Below are 21,250 nucleotides of genomic sequence, written 5' to 3'. Positions count from 1 at the left end.
AGAATACCCATCTTTTGTGGCCTTCTTTCTAATTCATATTCATTCAGTGGAATCAGTAGTGTTTGAGACAAGACTCAAGATCTTTCTTGATTCTGCTTTCTTCCCCTTCCTATTTTAAAATTTTATGCTGCTTTGTCACTGATGAACTTATTATTGCCTTTTTGTTTTTACTTGTATAGTTGTATGTACACTGAATGCATCTCAAGCACTTGTCTTGTTTTCTCTCTACAGTACCTTGAATGATATATATCTAATTAGCTTAACCTAATTTAATTGTTAATAAGCCCTTTTAGTATCAGCTCAAGTTATTTTTCTCTTCTTGCTATTTGTTTTCCAAAAACACATTATCTGCTCTGATGTGCTTTCTGACCTCCTCAATTTATATTTTTGTGTGTCGCCCTGGAATTATGATGAAACCTGATGAAACCTGAAATTCCTATTTCCAGTGTGCTTTAAACTTTTTTTTTTTTTTTTTTTTGCATTAACCTAACTCAAATGGAATCTAGTGGCAGATTTTGATCTTGGGAGTTAGTCAGAACTGGTAGTGTAAGTTATCCAACTTCCTTAAGGTCATTCAAAACTAATTGTTGTTTGCCTGGTGTTAGAAACCTGATATTGATACTGGGGTTTCTTTTTTTTTTTTTTTTAAGATTTTATTTATTTATTTGAGAGAGAGAATGAGAGATAGAGAGCATGAGAGGGAAGAGGGTCAGAGGGAGAAGCAGACTCCCCGCCGAGCAGGGAGCCCGATGTGGGACTCGATCCCGGGACTCCAGGATCATGACCTGAGCTGAAGGCAGTCGCTTAACCAACTGAGCCACCCAGGCGTCCCGATACTGGGGTTTCTATCTTAAATATCTTTAACATAAAATTTACCATCTTAACCATTTTTAAGTGTATAGTTCAGTGGTATTAAATACGTTAGCATTATTATACAGCCATCCCCCACCATTCATCCTCATAACTCTCTTCACTTTGTAAAACTGAAACTATACCCATTAAATGATAACTCCCCAAAGCAATTTATCAGTAGATCTTCCCAGCCCCTGGTAACCACCATTATGTTTTCTGTCATTAAGATTTTCACCTTTCTAAGTATCTCATGTAGGCAGAATTGTACAGTATTTATCTTTTGTGATTGGCTCCTTCATTTAGTATAATGTCCTCAAGGGTCATCCATGTTGTAGCATATTACAGAATTCCTTCCGTACTAAAGCTGAATAACATTCCATTGTGTGTTCCATTTTGCTTATCCATTCATCTGTCAGTAGACACTTGGATTGCTTCTGCGTTTAGCTATTGTGAATAATGCTGCTATGAACATGGATATCCAAATATCTTCAAGACCCTGCTTTCAGTTCTTTTGAGTATATATTCAGAAGTGGAATTCCTGGACCATATGGTAATTCTATTTTTAATTTTTTGAGGAACTTCCATACTGTCTTCCACAGTGACTATACCATTTTATATTCCCACCAGCAGTGCACAAGAGTTTCAATTTCTCCACATCCTCACCATCACTTGTCATTTCCTGGGTTTTTGCTAGTAGCCACCCTAATGGGTATGGGGTGGTATTTCATTGTAATTTTGATTTGCATTTCCCTAATGACTAGCGATGTTGTTTTTTCTTGTGCTTAATGGCCATTCATGTATCTTCTTAGAAGAAATGTTTAAGTCCATTCCTTATTTTTTAATTGTTTCCTTGTTGAGTTTTAGAAGTTTTTCTGTATATTCTGTATATTAACCCCTTATCAGATATGTGATTTGCAGATATTTCTCCCATTCGGTGGGTTACCTTTTTACTATGTTGATAGTGCTATTTGATAAGCAAAATTTTAAATTTTTCAATAAGCCCAATTTTTGTTTTTTCTTTTGTTACCTGTGCCTTTGGTGTCATGTAGAAGAAATCATCAGCAAATCTCAAGTCATGAAGCTTTTGTCCTGTGTTTTCTTCTAAGGGTTTTATTATTTTAGGTCCTACATTTAGGTCCTTGAGCCCTTGTGAGTTAATTTTTATATATGGTGTTAGGCAAGGGTCCAACTTCATTCTTTTGCATGTTGATATCCAATTTTCCAGTATCATCTGTTGAAAAGGCTGTAGTTTTCCCATTGTATGGTCTTGGCATCCTTGTTAAAAATCACTTAACATATATGTGAAGACTTATTTCTGGGTGCTCTTTTCTATTCACTGGTTTATGTTTGTCTTTATGCCAGTATTACACTGATTTGATTAATGTGGCTTGGTAGTAAGTTTTGAAATCGGGAAGTGTGGGTCTTCCACTTTTGCTCTTCTTTTTCAAGGTTTATTTTGGATATCAAGGGTCCCTTCAGATTCCTTATGAGTTTTAGTAGAGGTTTTTGTTTTTGTCTCTTTTTAATTTCTGTAAAAAATGACATTGGAATGTTGGTAGGGATTGCCTTGAAAATGTAGATTGCTTTGGGTAGTATTGATATTTTAACAATATTGTCTTTTCAATGTGTGAACATGGGATGTGTTTCCATTTATGTTTTATTTCAGCAGGGTTTTTGTAGTTTTCATTATACAAGTTTTTCATCTCCTTGGTTAATTCCTAAGTTTTATTCTTTTTGATGCTGTTATAAATGGAATTCTTTGGTAATTTCCTTTTTAAATTATTCTTTGTTCATTTACAGAAGTGCGATTAATTTTTGTATGTTGAGTTTGTATCTTGCTACTTTGCTGAATTCATTTATATTGTGTGTGTGTGTGTGTGTGTAATCTTAGGGTTTTCTGATATAAGGTCATATCTGCAAAAAGATAATTTTCTTCCCTTCCAATTTGTATACCTCCCCTCCCCTTCCCTAATTGCTCTGACTAAAACTCCCAGGACTGTTTTGCATGGAAGTGGTGAAAGCAGGCATCCTTGCCTTGTTCCTGATCTTAAAGAAAAATCAGTTTTTCAGTATTGAGTGTGATATTAGCTGTAGGTTTTTCATGTATGGCTTTTATTATGTTGAGATAGTTTACTTCTATTCCTAGTTTGTTGAGTTGCATCATGAAAGGGTGTTAAATTTGTCAAATGCTTTTTCTGTATGAATTCAGATGATCATGTAGATTTTTTCCCCTTCATTCTGTTGATGTGGAGTATTACATTGATCAGTTTTCCTATGTTGAATTATTCCTTGCATTTCAGGAATAAATCCCACTTGGTCATGATGTGTAATCCTTTTAATATGCTGCTGAATTCTTTTTGCTAGTGTTTTGTTGAGATTTTTTGCATCAGTGTTCCTAAGGGGTATCAGACTGTGTAGCTTTTGTTGTTGTTGTAGTGTCTTTGTCTGGCTTTGGTTTCGGGGTAATAGTGTCCCTGTAGAATGAATTAGGAAGTGTTCCTTCCTCTTCAGTTTTTTTGGAAGAGTTTTAAAAGGCTTGGTATTAGTTCTTTAAGTGTTTAGTAGAGCTTACCAGTGAAACCATCAGGTTCATGGCTTTTCTTTGTTGGGAGATTTTTTATTACTGATTCAATTTCCTTACAAGTTACAGGTCTATTTAGATTTTCTCTTTCTTTCCTTTTTTTTTTTTTTTTAAGATTTTATTTATTTATTTGAGAGAGGAGAGAGAGCATGAGAGGGGGGAGGATCAGAGGGAGAAGCAGACTCCCTGCCGAGCAGGGAACCCGATGCAGGACTTGATCCTGGGACTCCAGGATCATGACCTGAGCCGAAGGAAGTCGATTAACCAACTGAGCCACCCAGGCTCCCAGAGTTTCTCTTTCTTCTTGTCTTAGTCTTGGTAGGTTTTGTGTTTCTAGGAATTGTCCATTTTATCTAGGTTACCCTGTTTGTCAGCATGCAGTTGTTCATAGTACTCTCTTAATAATCCTTTTTATTTCTATAGAATTGCTAGTAATGTTCCCACTTTCATTTCTGATTTTAGTAACTTGAGTCTTCTCTTTTTTTCTTAGTCCATCTAGCTAAAGGTTTGTCAATCTTGTTGATCTTTTTGAAGAACCAGCTTTTGATTTCTTTGATTTTTTTTTCTTTTGTTTTCTGTTTTTCCATTTATCTCTGTTCTAATCTTTATTTCTTTCCTTCTGCTAGCTTTGGGTTTAGTTCTGATTTTTCTAGTTTCTTAAGTTGTGAAGTTAGGTTATTGATTTGAGTTTGTTCTTGTTTTTTAATATAAGTGTTTATAGCCATTAATTTCCCTCTTAGCACTGCTTTGCTGCTTCTCCTAAGTTTTTATACATTGTTTTCATTTTCATTTGTCTCTAAGTACTTTACACTTTCCATGTGATTTCTTCTTTCGCCCATTGCTTGTTTAAAAGTGTGTTGTTTAATTTCCACAGGTTTATGAATTTTCTAGTTTTACTTTTTAAATTTATTGACAATGTATGGCCTAACACTTAGTCTATTGGAAAACTGTCTCATGCACTTGAGAATGTATTCTGTTGTTGTTGCATAGAGTGATCTTTGTATGTCTGTTAGATCTACTTTGTGGATTGTCTTGTTTAAGTCCTCTGTTTCCTTAACTATTATCTGATTTTTCTATCCATCATTGTGACAAGGGTATTGAAGTCTCCAACTGTTACTGTATAATTATTATTTCTCCCTTCAGTTCTGGCAGTTTTTACTTCATATATTTTGATGCTGTGTCATTAGGTTGATAGATATTTATAATTATTATATCTTCTTGCTGTATTGAACCTTTTATTAATATATAATACCTTGTCTATTGTAACCTTTTTAGATTTAAAACCTGTTTTGTCTGATACTAGTATAGTCACACCTACTCTTTTTTAGTTACTATTTGCATGGAATATCTTTTTCCATCCTTTTACTTTCAACATGTTTGTGTCCTTGAGTCTGAAGTAAGTGTCTTGTAGACAGTATATTGTTGGATCATGTGTTTTTATCTGTTCTGCCAATATCGTCCTTTGATGGGAGGGTTTAATCCATTACATTTAAGTAATTACTGAGAAGAAGGGACTTCTCTCATTGGGCTATTTGTTTTTTATATTCCCTGTATCATTTTTGATTTCCTGCATTCTTGTATTCTTTTGTTTAATTCATTTATTTTTGGTAGTGAAATGTTTAAATTCCTTCTTAATGTCCTTTTGTACATATTCTATACCTATTATCTTTGTGGTTACCATGAGGATTACATTTATATCCTAAGGTTATAACACTAATTTGTATTTATATCAGTTTAAGTTCAATAACGTACAAAAACTCTGCTCCTCTACAGTTCCATTTCCACCCCTTTTAGTTTTTGATGTCACAAAATTACATCTTTATACATTATGTGCCCCAAAACATAAACTAATAATTTTTTTTAAGATTTTATTTATTTATTTGACAGAGAGAGACAGTGAGAGAGGGAATACAAGCACGGGGAGTGGGAGAAGGAGAAGCGAGCTTCCTGCTGAGCAGGGAGCCCAGCCCAATACAGGGCTTGATCCCAGGACCCTGGGATCATGACCTGAGCTGAAGGCAGACGCTTAATGGCTGAGCCACCCAGGCGCCCCAAACTAATAATTCTTTTAAATGCAGTTGTCTCTTCAGTTATCTAGAAAACAAGATTTGGAGTTATAGTAGTACCAGGTTTTTCTTTTTCTTTCTCTTTTCTTTTCTTTTAAGTAGGCTCCATGCCTAACGTGGAGCGCAGTGCAGAGCTTGAACTCATGACTCAGATCAATACCTGAGCTGAGATCAAGAGTTGGAAACTTAATGAGTGAGCCACCCAGGCATCCCACAGGAGTACTAGCTTTTACACTAATAGTGTTCTTTAAACGTATCAGTCAGTCTCTTAAATCCAGTGTGGAAAACAAAACAAAAAAAGTGCAGTTGCGAAGCATTGATACAATAATACTAGTTTTTGTAATGACCCATGTATCTATTTTTATTGAAGTCTTTATTTTTCCATAAGGATTCAAGTTACTATGTAGTATCCTTTCATTTCACCTTGCAGGACCCCTTTGAGCATTTATTGCAGGGCAGATTTAGTAGTCATAAATTCCCTCAGCTTTTGTTAATCTGAGAATGTCTTAATTTCTCCCTCATTTTTGAAGGACAGTTTTCGTGGATATAGGATTCTCGGTTGACAGTTTTTCTTTTATTACAGTTGGCATTTGAACTGCATAGGTCCACTTATATGTCATTATTTTTCAATAAGTGTGTTTGAAAATTTTTTGGAGATTTGCAACAATTTAAAAAGACTCACAGGGGCGCCTGGGTGGCTCAGTCAGTTAAGCGTCTGCCTTTGGGTCAGGTCATGATCCCAGGGTCCTGGGATCGAGCCCTGCATTGAGCTCTCTGCTCAGCGAGGAGCCTGCTTCTCCTTCTCCCTCTGCCTGCCACTCTGCCTACTTGTGCTCTCTCTGTCAAATAAATAAATAAATAATCTTTAAATAGAAAAAAAAAAAAGACTCACAAACTGTGTAGCATAGAAATACCAAAAAAAAAAATGAAAAGGTTAGATATTGTAAGAATACAGCGTATAATGCATATAGTATACAGAATATGTGGTAATTGTGTTATCATTAAGACATCTGATTAATAGAAGACTATTCAGATTTTGGAGAGTCAAAAGTTATACGTGGACTTTGATTGTGTGAGTGGTTGTCCCCCCCATCACTGTGTTGTTCAGGGTTAACCATACTTTGATTATGGGCCTACTGTAATCTTGCCTCCAGAGTTTCTGATGAGAAATCTGCTAATATTAGTGAATTTCCATTGTATATGATGGTTGCTTTTCACTGCTTTCAAGATTCTCTTTTACTTTGTCATTTAAAAATTTGATTATAATGTATTTTGGTGTGAGCCTCTTTGAGTTCATCTTACTTAGGTTTTGTTGAGCTTCTTGGGAGAGGGAGAAGCAGGCTTCCCACCGAGCAGGGAGCCCAATGTGGGGCTTGATCCCAGGACCCTCGGGTCATGACCTGAGCTGAAGGCAGACACTTAAGGACTGAGCTACCCAGGCGCCCCGGTCTTTAATCCATTTTGAAATTACTTTTGTGTATAAGAAAGAGATACAGTTTCATTCTTTTGCATGTGACTGTCCAGTTTCCCCACCACCATTTGTTGAAGCGTCTTTTTCCCATTGGATATTCTTTCCTGCTTTGTTGAAGATTAATTGATCATAGAATTGTGGGTTCATTTCCTGAGTTTTCTACTGTGTTCCATTGATCTGTATGTCTGTTTTGTACCAGTACCATACTGTTTTGATTACTACAGCTTTGTAATATAACTTGAAGTTTGGAATTGAGATGCCTCCAGCTTTGCTTTTCTTTTTCAAGGTTGCTTTGGTTATTTGGGGCTTTTGGTGGTTCCATACAAATTTTAGGATTGTTTGTTCTAATTCTGTGAAAAATGCTGTTGGTGTTTTGATAGGGATTGCATTAAATCTGTAAATTGCTTTGGGTAATATGGACATTTTAACAATATTTGTTATTTCAACCCATGAGCATGGAATGTGTTTCCATTTGTGTTATCTTCAGTTTCTTCAGTGTTTCATAGTTTTCAGAGTATAGGTCTTTTGCCTCTTTGGTTAGGTTTGTTCCTAGGTCTCTTATTGTTTTTATGCAGTTGTAAATGGGATTGTTTTCTTAATTTCTCTTTCTGTTGCTTCGTTATTGGTGTATGGGAATACAACAGATTTTTGTACATTGATTTTGTATCCTGTGACTTTACTGAATTCATTTAGCAGTTCTAGCAGTTTTTTTGGTGAAGTCTTTCAGGTTTTCTTTATGTAATACCATGTCATTTGCAAAGAGTTGAAGTTTTATTTCTCCCTTACCAATTTGGATGCCTTTTAATTTCTTTTTGTTGTCTGATTGCTGTGGCTAGAACTTCCAGTGCTATGTTGAATAAAAGTGGTGAGAGTGGACATCCTTGGCTTGTTCCTGAACTTAGAGGAAAAGCTCTCAGTTTTTCCCCATTAAGGATGATGTTAGCTATGAGTTTTTCATATATGGCCTTTAGTATGTTGAGGTATGTTCCCTGTAAGCCTACCTTGTGGAGGATTTTTTTCATGAATGGATGTTGTACTTTGTCAAATGCTTTATATGTGCATATTAATATGATCATATCGTTCTTATCCTTTGCCCTATTAATGTGATGTATCATGTTGTTTCATTTGCAAATATTGAACCACTTCTGCAACCCAGGAATAAATCCTACTTGATCATGGTGAATTATTTTTTTTAATCTATTGTTGGATTTGATTTGCTAGTATTTTGTTGAGGATTTTTTGCATCTATGTTCATGAGAGATGTTGGCCTGTAGTTTTTTTTTGTGGTATCTTTATCTGGTTTTGGTATCAGGGTAATGCTGGTCTCGTAGAATGAATTTGGAAATTTTCCTGCCTTTTGTATTTTTTTGGGACTAGTTTGGGAAGAGTAGGTATTAACTTTTCTTTAAATATTTGGTAGAATTCACCTGTGTAGTCATTTGGTCCTGGACTTCTGTTGGGAGTTTTTATTTACAGAGTTCATTTCTTTGTTGGTAATTGGTCTGTTCAAATTTTCTATTTCTTACTGTTTCAGTTTTGGTAGGTTGTACATTTCTAGGAATTTATCCATTTCTTCTAGGTTGTATAATTTGGCATATACCTTTTCATAATATTCTCTTATAATTGTATTTCCGTGTTAACAACGTTTCTTTTCTCTCATTTGTGATTTTATTTATTTGGGTCCTTTCTTTTCTTGATAAGTCTGGCTAGAGGTTTATCAATTTCATTGATTCTTTTTTTTTTTAAACAGCTGGTTTCATTGTTCTGTTGCTTCTTTGGTTTTCATATCATTTATTTCTGCTAGAATCTTTATTATTTCCTTCTGCTGGTTTTAGGTTTTCTTTGTTGTTCTTTTTCTAGCTTCCTTACTTATTTATTTTTTAAATTTTATGTATTTGACAGAGAGAGATACAGCAAGAGAGGGAACACAAGCAGGGGGGGTGGGAGAGGGAGAAGCAGGCTTCCTGCAGAGCAGGGAGCCCGATACGGGGCTCGATCCCAGGACCCTGGGATCATGACCTGAGCCGAAGGCAGACGCTTAATGACTGAGCCACCCAGGTGCCCCTTTCTAGCTTCTTTAGGTGTAAGATTAAGTTGTTTGAGATCTGTTTCATGAGGTAGGCCTGTAACTGCTTTTGCTGCATCCCAAAGCTTTTGAACTATTGTGTTTTCATTTTCATTTGTCTCTGTGTACTTTTTTATTTATTTTATTTCCTGCTTGACCCATTCATTGTTTAGTAGCATGTTATTTATTCCATGTATTTGTGTTTTTTCCAGATTTTTTTCTTGTGGTTGACTTCTAGTATTATAGCATTGTAGTCAAAAATAGATGCATGGTATGACTCTATCCTTTTGAGTTTGTTGAGGCTTCTTTTGTAGGCTGGTTTTGATCTGTTCTGGAGAATGTTCCAGCTGCACTTGAAAAGAATGTGTATTCTGCTCTTTTAGGATGGAGTGTTCTGAATATATCTGTTAAATCCATCTCATCCAGTGTGTCATTCAAAGCCATGTTTCCTTGTTGATTTTCTCTTTAGATTATCTGTCTGTCAATGTAGGTCGGGTGGTAAAGTCCCCTACTATTATGGTGTTATTACCGATTAGTTCCTTTATGTTTGTTATTAACTGTTTTATGTATTTGGGTACTCCCATGTGCATAAATATTTACAATTGTTATATCTTCTTGTTGGATTGTCCCCTTTATAATTGTATAGTATCATTTTTAGTCTCTTATTATAATCTTTGTTTTAAAGTCTATTTGGGCTGATATAAATATTGATTATATTGATATAATCTGGCTTTCTTTTGACATCCATTTGCATGATAAATGTTTCTCCATTCCCTTACTTTCAATCTACAAGTGTATTCAGATCTAAAGTGAGTCTCTTGTAAGCAGCCTATAGATGAATCTGGTTTTCTTATCCATTCTGTCACCCTGTGTCTGTTGATTTACATTGCATTTACATGTAAAGTAATTATCGATAGATATGTATTTATTGCCATTTTACTACCTGTTTTGTGGTTGTTTCTGAAGATTTTCTCTGATCTTTTCTTTCTCATGGTTTTGCTGGTTTTCTTTAGTGATATATGTGAATTTTTTTCTCTTTATTCTTTGCATATTTATTAGTACTTTTTGTTGGTATCATTAGGTTTGAATATAACATCTTCTGCATATAGCAGTCTATATTAAGCCAACAGTTGTTTAAGTTTGAACCCATTTTTTACTCCTCCTCATGTTTTAGGTATGTGTTATCATATTTTACATCCTTTTATTTTGTGAGCTCCTTGATTGATACTCTACAAAATACTCATTTTTACTACGTGTTTCCTTCCTTCATACTGTCACTTTTGGTCTTCCTTCCCACTCAGAAAGTCCCCTTTAATATTTTATTCAGGGCTGGCTTAGTGGTCATGAACTCCTTTAGTTTTCGTTTGTCCAGGAAACTCTTTATCTCTCCTCTTCTGAGTGATAGTCTTGCTGGATAGAGTATTCTTGGCTCTGGATTTGTCCCATTCAGCACTTTATATATATATCATGCCACTCCCTCCTAGCTTGGAAAGTTTCTGCTGAAAAAAACCCCCATAGCCTTATGGGGTTTCCCTTGTATGTAACTATCTTCTTTAGTCCTGCTGCTTTTAAATTTTTTCTTTATTGGTACATTTTGCCATTTTTATTATAACATGTCTTGGTGTGGATCTGCTTTTGTTGATTTTGTTGGGGTTTGTGCCTCCTGGATCTAAATACCTGTTTCCTTCTACACATTAGGGAAGTTTCCAGCTATTACCTCTTCAAATAATTTTTTTGCCCTCTTTTCTCTCTCTCCTTCTTTTGGGACTCCTATAATGTGAATGTTTTTATGTTTGATGGAGTCACTGATTTCCCTAAGGCTGTTCTTGCTTTGCATAGTTCTTTTTTCTCTCTTTTGTTCTTCTTGCTTACTTTCCATTACTTTGTCTTCTACATCATTAATTCATTCCTCTGCTTCTTCCAGCCTGCTATTCACTGCATCAGTCATATCTCACTTATTGCACTCTTCATCTCTTTTTTTTAATCTCTGTGTTAAGGGTCTTACTGATGTTTTCCACTCTTTTCTCAAGTCCAGTGAGTATCCTTAAGATCATTGCTTTAAATAGTCCATCGGGCATGTTACTTACTTGTTTTGCTTAGATATCTGGCCATGACGTTGTCCTGTTTTTTATTTGGGACAGATTTCTCTGTCTTCTCATTTTGTCTACGTCTCTGTGTCTGTTGCTGTGTGTTAGGAAAGTCAGTTGTGTCTTCTGTTCTTGACAGTAATGGCCTTTTGAAGAAGAGGTCTTACAGTGCCCTGCTGTGTTGTGTCCCCTCTTCCCCGGGGCCTGGCGCTTCCAGAAGCCTCTCCAGTGTGTGCTGTGTGTGCTCCTCTGTTTTTTCCTGGCCTCTTTATTCTTCAGGCCAGTCCTCTGCAGAGGCTCTCTTTGCCGCTTGTGGGCAATGTTTAGTTCCTGGCCTGAATGTGGTGTGTTTTAACCTGGTGTGCTGTAGTGTGCTTGTGAAATGAGACCTGTCACCACTGCAGCCAGAAATGAGCTCTGGAAAACTCGTGGGTCGGGAGACAGGATGTGGGCAAATGTTTGGGCCAGCCTAATGGCAAGAGTGCCTGCCATGCTGGAACTGAGGCAAAGGTGACTAGGAAGGGTAGTTCCACCAGAGTGTGTGTGTGTTGGGGGGTGGGGTGGATTGGGCCTTGGTGTAAGCAAGTTAAATAGGGAGTGTTGGCACTGCACTGGTTCCCACAGGTGGCTAGCTCTGTGCTTATGTTGAGGGGCTGGAGAAGGAAATGGTGGCTGCATGTTCCTTTGTTCCTGGAGGGTTCTCTCTGTGAACACTGCCTCTCTGGGACACACTCCCAAGATGAGGGAATAACTTCCTCACTGTGTGCCCCAGGTACTCTTCAGATCACTGTTTTTACTCTGTATGAGGGCTGTTTGCCCTGCCTTTTCTTCCAAGAGCAGCCCCAATGCCTCTGGACTTTCCCTGAGCTAAGCCCACTGACCTTTAGAATTCCAGGTTTTAGGCCCCACTAGTTGTAAGAACTCAGTGGAATTCATCCCCTCTCACTTTCCAAGCCAGTTGCTCTGCAGGATTCATTTTCTCCCAGCACTCCCTTGGGTGTTAGTCTGTCTCCCACCCTTCTCCACTATCACAGCAGTCACCATTCATTTTTTTCTCTCCCAAGCCATGTCTCTGCCCTTCCTACTTTCTTCAGGATGGCCTCTTCTCTACCTTTAATTGTGGAGTTTGTTCTGCTAGTCTTCATGTTGATTTTTGGAGTATTTAGGATGATAGTTACCTAGTTGAATTTGTGGGTTGAGATAAGCCTAGGGTCCTCCTACTATGATGCCATCTTCCTCTCTCTGTTACACAGTACATTTTTTTTTAGTTTTTATTCAAATTCCAGCTAATTAACTTACAATGTAATATTAGTTTCAGGTGTACAATATAGTAATTCAGTACTTCGATACAACACCTAGTCCTCACCACAACAAATGCCCTCCTTAATCTCCATTACCTATTTAACCTATTCCTCCACTCACCTCCCCTCTGGTAACCATCAGTTTGTTCTCTGTAGTTAAGAGTCTTATTGGTTTCTCTTTTTTTTCCCTTTGCTCATTTGTTTTGTTTCTTAAATTCCACATATGAGTGAAATCATATGGCATTTGTCTTTCTCTGACTATTTCACTTAGCATAATACACTGTAGCTCCATCCATGTCATTGCATATGGGAATACTTCATTCTTTTTGATGGCTGAGTAATATTCCTGTGTGTGTGTGTGTGTGCGCATGTACACACCACATCTTCCTTATCCATTAGTCAGTCAATGGGCACTTGGGCTGTTTCCATAATTTGGCTACCATTAGATAATGCTGCTATAAATGTCACACAGTGAATTTTTTAAAATTATTTTATTTATTTATTTGAGAGAGACACCGCAAGAGAGGGAACACAAGCAGGGGGAGTGGGAGAGGGAGAAGCAGACTCCCCACTGAGGAGAGAGCCTGACACAGGGCCCCATCCCAGGACCCTGAGATCATGACTGATCCGAAGTCAAATGCATAACCGACTGAGCCACCCAGGCGTCCCCACAGTAGATTTTTGAATAAACAAATGAGTATAGTTAAATAATTGTTTTCCCTCTTTTTTTTTTTTTTTTTTTTTTAGTTTTATCTTTTCCACAAAAGTGTTTTTGGAAAGTACAGTAGTCAGCTGTGAGCTTTTTGTGGGATTATGTATTTAATGAATGGTTGCTGTGAAATAGAAGTGATTATTATCACTTTGGGGATTTTTCTTTTCAGTGATTTCAATAAATTTTTATGCTACAGGAGCAAGGTATTTTTAACTTCTGAAAGTAGATCCCTTTTCCATGTTCTTTTTTTAATGCTTATGTGTGCCCATACCTCTCACTTCCAATTAGGGTTTTTCTCTTCAGTGTTTCTTAAATAGATTTCTTAAGGAATAGTTATAGGACAAAACCTTCTAGCTGTATCTTAATATAGTGTGAAATACAATTTTGGAATGGTATAAGCTTAGATGCTTCATCTTACCTAAAATTTAAAAAGTAGCAGTCATTTCCTCTTTGGTCGTCCTCACATATGCTCATTATGCATGGCGAAATTAAAGTGTTTTCTTAAAAACTGGTTGAATTTAGCACTTTCTCCTGATATATTGTGCCAATTAGTGCCTATACACTATCATCTTAAGTGCTATATGTAATTAAAGATTTCTGATTTTTCTTAAAGGCAGGATCCACAGCACCATTGTTTATTGAGCAGCCAGAGGAACCTGAGTCAAATGCAGCAGATGGCATAGAATTGTTTGAAGACAGTCAACTAAGCAGTCGCTCTAAAGCAATAGCATCAAAAACCAAAGAGATTGAACAGGTGAGAATTTAATCTTTAAGTACATAATCTTTTGTTCCTGTCACTTTGCATGTGGTAGTTAGAGTAAGTATTTATTGAATATGTGTATTTCATTTTGTTGTTTTTCACTTGTTACTCTGAAATTAGAATGTAAAATATTATAAAAATTATTTGACTTGATTTCACAGTAATATTGATCAGTTTGGTCCCCTATTCCTGTTTACTTTTTAATTTTTTAAATAAAAAATTTTTTAAATTTTTTTTAAATAAAAAGCAAACTTTTTTAGAGAATATCAATATGCTTGATAGTATGAAGCAATTTTAAATTATTAAAATCAACAGGGATGGGCTGAAGGAAATGTTAAATATACCAAAATATTAGTAGATGTTATTTTAGAATATTGGGACTCTATATGGTTGTTTTTCATTATACTTTTAAGCATTTTTCAAATAATGAAGAAAAAGTAAAGGATAAGTACATAGGTTTAATTTTAATGATGTCATTCTGAAAAGTTAAGATCTTGTTTTTAATAGATTAAATAGATTGCTTAAGGAATATTTATAGGTCAGAACCTTCTAGCTGTATTTTACTATAGTATGAAATATAATTTTTTTTTAATTTTTATTATTTGACAGAGACACAGTGAAAGAGGGAACACAAGCAGAGGGAGAGGGAGTGGGAGAGGGAGAAGCAGGCTTCCCGCCGAGCAGGGGCTCGATCCCAGGACCCTGGGATCATGACCTGAGCCAAAGGCAGATGCTTAACAACTAAGCCACCCAGGCGCCCCTGAAATATAATTTTTGAATGGATTAAGCTTAGAGACTTTGTCTTCCCTGTTGAGATTTAAAACCATTTTCTCTTAAATCCTCACATGTTTAGCAAAATTTAAAATGTTTTAACATGTAAATATTACCTGCCTCATAGTATATTATCACTTTAGAGGATTAAATGAAGTAAATAAAATCTGACAGGGTTGTATAACATGTAACATGCAGTACAAGTGTGTTTTTTTTCCTCCAGTATAATTAACATACAGTGTTATGTTAGTTTTAGGTATACAATTTAGTGATTCAGCAATTCTATATGTTACTCAGTGTATACAGGTTTTTTTAATGTTGTTACTCTCCAGTGCTTTGAGTCAAGGTCATATTGTTATATAGTTTTCTAAAACCTTTTGGAAAATAAGAATAAAGTTAAATCTTTTCTCAGGGTACTTTCCAGTTTCACATCAGTTAAAACCTATTTGCCATGTTGGATAAGTGATCATCTTAATTAAATTCTTGTTGTCACTGTACAGTTCATATTGATGCCACCCCAGGTAAGAATCCAGATAAGAATCTGGATAGGAGATTTGTTATGTAAGCCACTAGAGTTTCAAACTGGAGGTGGTGAGCAGTGTCAGATGCCTGGAAGAATAGAAGGAAAATGAAGAATGAGAAAATCCTGTTTAATTTGGTGATATGAAGGTGATTGCTGCCTTAAAAGATATCAGTTAATTGAGAACATAAATAAAAGGTTTGCTCCTTAGATGTATTTTCAACATGGATATGAATATCATTACACTATGTAGAATTACTGCCCTTTTGTTCTTTTACTCTTATTTTTCTTAGTAGCACTTGTTTTTTGTTTTTTTTTTTTAAACCACTTGACAAAAGCTTTTATTTGCTTGTTTGTCTCCCCTCATCGAGGTGGAAGCTTCATGAGAGCAGTAACTATGTTTTGTTTATTAGTTTATCTCCATTACCTAATATAGTGATTGGCATGTAGGAGACTCAAAGGAAATATTTTCTATAGATGGTGGGTGGAGTTATAAACCTAGAAGTAACCTCTGAAATAGCCCCTGAGTCCCTCTCAGTCAGAGACTGCATTTTAACCTGACCACCTAACACAGTGCCTAAGCCCAGCACTTCATAGTAAGTGCTTGGTAAGAGTTTACTGAATGAATGATTTAATATTATTTTTCTTTTCCACCTAAACAGCAGTTCTTTAAAGGAGAGGCTCTTTTAAGAATATAACTGGTTGAAAAATTTGACTGAAATAGCAGGGTAGGGGAATTTTGTTGTCATTTATTAATATTTGTATCTGCTCTTATTATTATTCAGAGTTGATTTATTTGATCTTGAAAAATGAGCTACCAGTCAGATGTTCAGCCTAGCAGTATAAACATAAAATTACCTAGTATGGAATTAGTTTTTTGTAGTACTCTATGGACATCCATACATGTTTGACTTGTAAATATGACTAGATTTCTGTTTTCATTTTCCCATTGTTCAAAAACACATGAAAAATCTGACACTAAAGAATATTGAGATTATTATAGCAAAGACAGATGACCTAAAGAAAGAAAATAAATCTAAAAGGATATTACTGTATTCTGATATGACTAGACAAGTAAAGACAGTTGTTAGAAGTGTTATGAAATAGAAAAGTTAATAATGTTAAATAATCTTAAATGTTAAAAATAAATTGTACTTAATAATGTTACTGTACTCTCTTTTTAAAAGAGTACTTTGGTTTTCATATATTGGCAAGAAAATCAAACCAAAAACCCCCAAGATGTCAGAAAGCTAGTAAATAATCATATATAATTATTTTATAAATTTGTGTCTAAAAGTTATAGTGACTTTTGAAAATGAAAAAGTTTTAAGGGGATTTTCCCCTCATTTTCTGTTTTCAACTTTTGCACATTTTATTTTTAGAGATTAAATGCCAAATGGATAGGAATAATGTAAAGGCTTGAGAAAGCCAGATGGTAGTTACACAGCTGTCCAGTAATTATTCTTTATATTTTTCCACATGCTTGAAATATTTCGTGATTTAAAAAAATGAATAATAACCCAAAAAGCCCACATAAATGAGGCCAACAATTCAAGCTTAGGATAATATAGAAATGTAAATATTGGTATAATGCCAAAGCTGCTTTTTCTCTCTGTTACATCAAGTGCAGTATGTTCAGATATCTTGTAATATAACATATAATTTTTTTAGGGTTTCTATGAGTTAGATTCTTCAGCCCTTGAATCCTAAAGAAATCATTAACTTGTGGCAGTATTGCAATATAAAATAAACTTAATCTCTCTAGGCCAAAATTTGGTTTAATTCAATGTGCCCACAAAGTGGCTATTTGATGTTTAAGAGCATACATATGGAAGTAGTTTGTATCTGAATCACTTCAGTGAGAGGGCAAATTGATGTTTTTTGCTACATTATTGCCATCTCATCACTGCACATACAAGAATTTTGATAGGGTTGGAAATGTAGATGCTTTTTGAAAAAGCTCCCCATGTTATAGTCAAATATGGCGGAGAACCACAGTCTAAAATCCTTGAGCCAGAAGACATCAGGTTGCATCTCAGACTATTGTGTTGCTAGAGATCATTTGAATCATCCCGCTTATACCTGAATATCCTTTAGTGGAGATGATCCACTCTATTGCCACAGCACATTTAGCCCTCTTATGTTTTAGGTCCTATGGTATGTCTTCTTTTGCCCTCATTTCCCCAGGTTTATGCAATTTGGGCCACTTTTACATTCACTTATCAGGATATTTTTTGAGGTTCTTAGCTTCTTAGCTTAGGGAGATTTCAGAATTTCTCCTGTCACTATAAGTAATACCTAGATAGACAGCCTACAAAAGTATAGGTGATTCATAGTCTATTTCAGGTGTTTGGCATTAACCCCTTGATTGTAATATCTCACAAGTCCTCACATACCTCACATACCTCTGTTACTGAATTATTTGATTTGAAAGTGAATCCCACTACTTGCTATTTTATCAGTGAGGAATCTTTCAACAAACTGTCACTTTGAACAAACCACACAAATTGAAATCTGTTATTATTACATAACCCTTCTCCCTCTGTTGCATCTCTGGGGATAAGGTAATATTTACATTAACTGTTCGGAACCTTTTTCATATTTAACCTCATACTTTGTTAAAATTGTGCTTAAACATAGCTTGTCAGTGAGATCCTCTGTTTTTTGGACGTCTGGCATCTAATGATATTTTAAAATCTCTGTAATTCCCCACTTGCAAGATCTGGATTAGAGTTTTCTATCTATCGTCTTTCTTCAGATGGAATTAGATAATCTGAGGAGATCTGGGATGGAGTAGATATATATAATATGCATATGCATGTTCTGCCTAGTAGATTGTACAACTATGAATGTCAGGGTGGCTAAAATGAACCTACAGATACAGGTAGAAGAGAAGCAGTTACATAATGAAACACTACTAAAGATGGTGAGTAACTGCTGTTTATTAGGATTTTTTGCTATGCAAACTAATAGTCTCGAAGAAGGAACTTTCCATCTCTTCCCCCTCAAAGCACAGTACTTACATTGTGATTCTCTCTCTACCTTTGTTATATATCTGTGGAGCTTTTTAAAAGTAGAGCTTCTTGGATTTCTACCATAACTCTTCTGGTAAATGGGTTATCAGAGCTTCTCAAGTTTTAATATGCACAGAAATCATTTGGGGATCTTGTTAAAGTACATTTTCTGACTCTGTAGATCTGGGATGGGGCTTGAGATCAGAATTTCTAACATGCTCCTTGATGATGCTGATTGTCCTGTTCTGTGGACCATATTTGGAGTAAGGAATTAGAAGGAGGTAATTGTTTTTTCTGAAGTTCTTCTAGAGTTTTCTAATATGCTAAAATATGCTAATATTTTATTTTCTATTTCTAATATGATAAAAGCTTGAGAACTGTTACCACCTTATTTAAACTAAAGAATTTTATCTTATGTATTTTTAATTGATCTAAAATTAATGTGCAATAAAATGCATAGATCTTAAATATTTAGTTGGATGAGTTTTGACAGTTCTAACACTAAATATCACCTGTAACAAATATTTATGAAAGGCTTTTTCAGAACAGTTGATTATACTGACAGTAGGTGATCATGTCTCAAAATCATGGGATTTGATTTGGTTTATGTTAAATACCCTCCAGCCAATCCATTAAGGCTGTATCTTAAGTAGTAACATATATAAGCATATATTTCAAAGGACACAAGAGATTATGCAGTGAAAAACAAGTTTCCTTCATAATTCTTAGCTGCCCAGTTTCTTTCCCCAGCATATAGACTATGTCACATACGTATGTATGTGTATACACAGTTTATATACATTATTTATGTGTGTGTACATACTTTGCATATACACACATACATCGGGATCATGATTGATTCTGATGAGTAGAGGTAAGAGTTGGTACGTGTGTCTCCATATTTTTTCTTTAAATACAAGTGGTGGTTTACCATGTACCCTGTTCAATATATTCATTTTATATCAGTGTATATAATTAGCCCCTACTAGTATTTATAACTTGTGAAGCCATGTTTTAAAATAGAATTCCTCTGATTTCTCCACCTTTATTTAAAAAAAAGTGTGTATGTATTTTTAAAATATACAAGTATCACATTTAAGATGAGCAGTTTTGGAGGGGAGTTGGTTTAGTTGTGGCTATCAGATGCCTGTGTTTGTGTCTTGTGAAGTGCTGTGTCGGATTTAATGATGCGGTAAGGGATCACCAGAGTGCCTGGTGATCAGATTCCTGAGTCCATGTATTGTGAAATCTGTATGTTTTAAAACACCTCTTGTGATTCTCATGGCAAGCCAAGTTTAAGAATAACTGGAATATGTGTGAGATTACAGAGAGAATCTTCATTTCTTGCTTGTACCAATCATTGTCAACCTTTCTCAAAAGTTTTTATTAGTAGATAGAATTTATGGAATCTCAATGTATACAGTTGAAGGGATGTACCTGAAAGTATTCTTTAAATGCATTATTCATGGTATTTCTTAAGTCATAAAAAATTATAATTTGTAGGGGGGAAATGTCCATTTCTTTTTCTTATTTGGTGAATAATAACTAGGAAAAAAATTAAGTACCATTAGGGCAAATTCATTTTTTAAAAACTCTTTGACTATTTCAGAATACTATCTATCTTAACACTGTCCTAACGTTGTTTTATGAAAATGCTGATATTTCTACCTTGAAGTAAGTCTCTCTGTTGAATGAAGGGTAGATTGTATATTTATCTTTATATATTTACTTATATAGTTAAATTATAGGTGGGAATCCTTTCCTTACTCCAGTTAGTTTTTTGGTTTTTTTTTAAGATTTTATTTATTTATTTGACAGAGAGAGAGACAGTGAGAGCAGGAACACAAGCAGGGAGAGTGGGAGAGGGAGAAGCAGGCTTCCCACCGAGCAGGGAGCCCGATGCAGGACTCGATCCCAGGACCCCGGGATCATGACCTGAGCCGAAGGCAAACGCTCAACGACTGAGCCACCCAAGCGCCCTTCTAGTTAGTTAAAAAAAAAAAAAAAAAAAATCAACTTCAGGGCGCCTGGGTGGCTCAGTTGGTTAAGCGACTGCCTTCGGCTCAGGTCATGATCCTGGAGTCCCGGGATCGGGTCCCGCATCGGGCTCCCTGCTCAGCGGGGGGTCTGCTCCTCCCTCTGACCTTCCTCTCTCTCATGCTCTCTACCATTCTCTCTCTCTCTCAATAAATAAATAAAATCTTTAAAAAAAAAAAAAAAAATCAACTTCAGAAATTTTTTTTTAATAGATTTTGTTTATTTGTCAGAGAGAGAGAGAGAGAGAGCAAGAGAGAACACAAGCAGGGGAATGACAGAGGCAGAGGGAGAAGCAGGCTTCCCGCAGAGCAGGGAGCCTGATGTGGGGCTCGATCCCAGGATCCTGGGATCATGACCAGAGCCCATGGCAGACGCTTCACCGACTGGGCCACCCGGGTGCCCCTTCAGAAATCATTTTGTTGCCTGTCTAGGTTGTTAAACTTATAGGTTAATAAGGTTTTACTGTAAATCTAGATCAATCTACTTAATATATAATTTTTATTTTAATTTGAGTTCTACATGTTAACCATTTTCTTGTGACCATATGGGCTGCTCACTAGCTTTTCCAAACTTTTTCCTCAAAATAAAGAAGTTAGACTGAGTAATCTTAGATCCCTTCTTAATCTCCATCATTTAAAACTGAAAGCTAAATATTGCTGCTTCTGCACACAGTGTTGTGTGTAGCTAATTTCAGATTCAGGTATAGAATTTTTAGGTGTTTTAATTTTTTTTTTTTACCTCTTAATAAGGATACAGGCTCTTATAGTAAAACTTTTTTTTCAACTCAGATATACTGTTGCTCAGATATACTGTTGCTATGCGTCAATCAGTAATTAGTGTTTTTGAGCTAATGAATTGTGAAGAAAATATTTTCTTCAGTGAATAAGTTGTCACATTTAATCAGTGCTCAATCTGTGGCTCTTCTCTTTTTTACAGTGTCTAGTTTCGGTCCCTGTCGATATAGCCTGATGATTCCCAACACTCTCACTAGTTGTTGCTCCTTCTCTCTCAAT

At 35.6% G+C, this 21,250-nt stretch overlaps 1 protein-coding gene across 9 annotated transcripts in view; it reads left to right on the top strand.

The window, feature by feature from the left end:
- The window catches only part of PPHLN1 (periphilin 1), a 142,446-nt gene that overhangs the window by 86,648 nt on the left and 34,548 nt on the right, over positions 1-21,250 (top strand). For all 9 annotated transcript variants that reach the window (XM_027592934.2, XM_027592929.2, XM_027592936.2 and 6 more), the window contains one exon: positions 13,749-13,889. In XM_027592934.2, coding sequence (XP_027448735.1) covers positions 13,749-13,889 — 141 coding nt within the window. The remainder of the gene's footprint in view (positions 1-13,748; positions 13,890-21,250) is intronic.

The sequence above is a fragment of the Zalophus californianus genome, chromosome 9 (assembly GCF_009762305.2).
Source record: "Zalophus californianus isolate mZalCal1 chromosome 9, mZalCal1.pri.v2, whole genome shotgun sequence".
Lineage (NCBI taxonomy): Eukaryota > Metazoa > Chordata > Mammalia > Carnivora > Otariidae > Zalophus > Zalophus californianus.
This window is presented reverse-complemented; position numbering and strand designations above follow the sequence as displayed.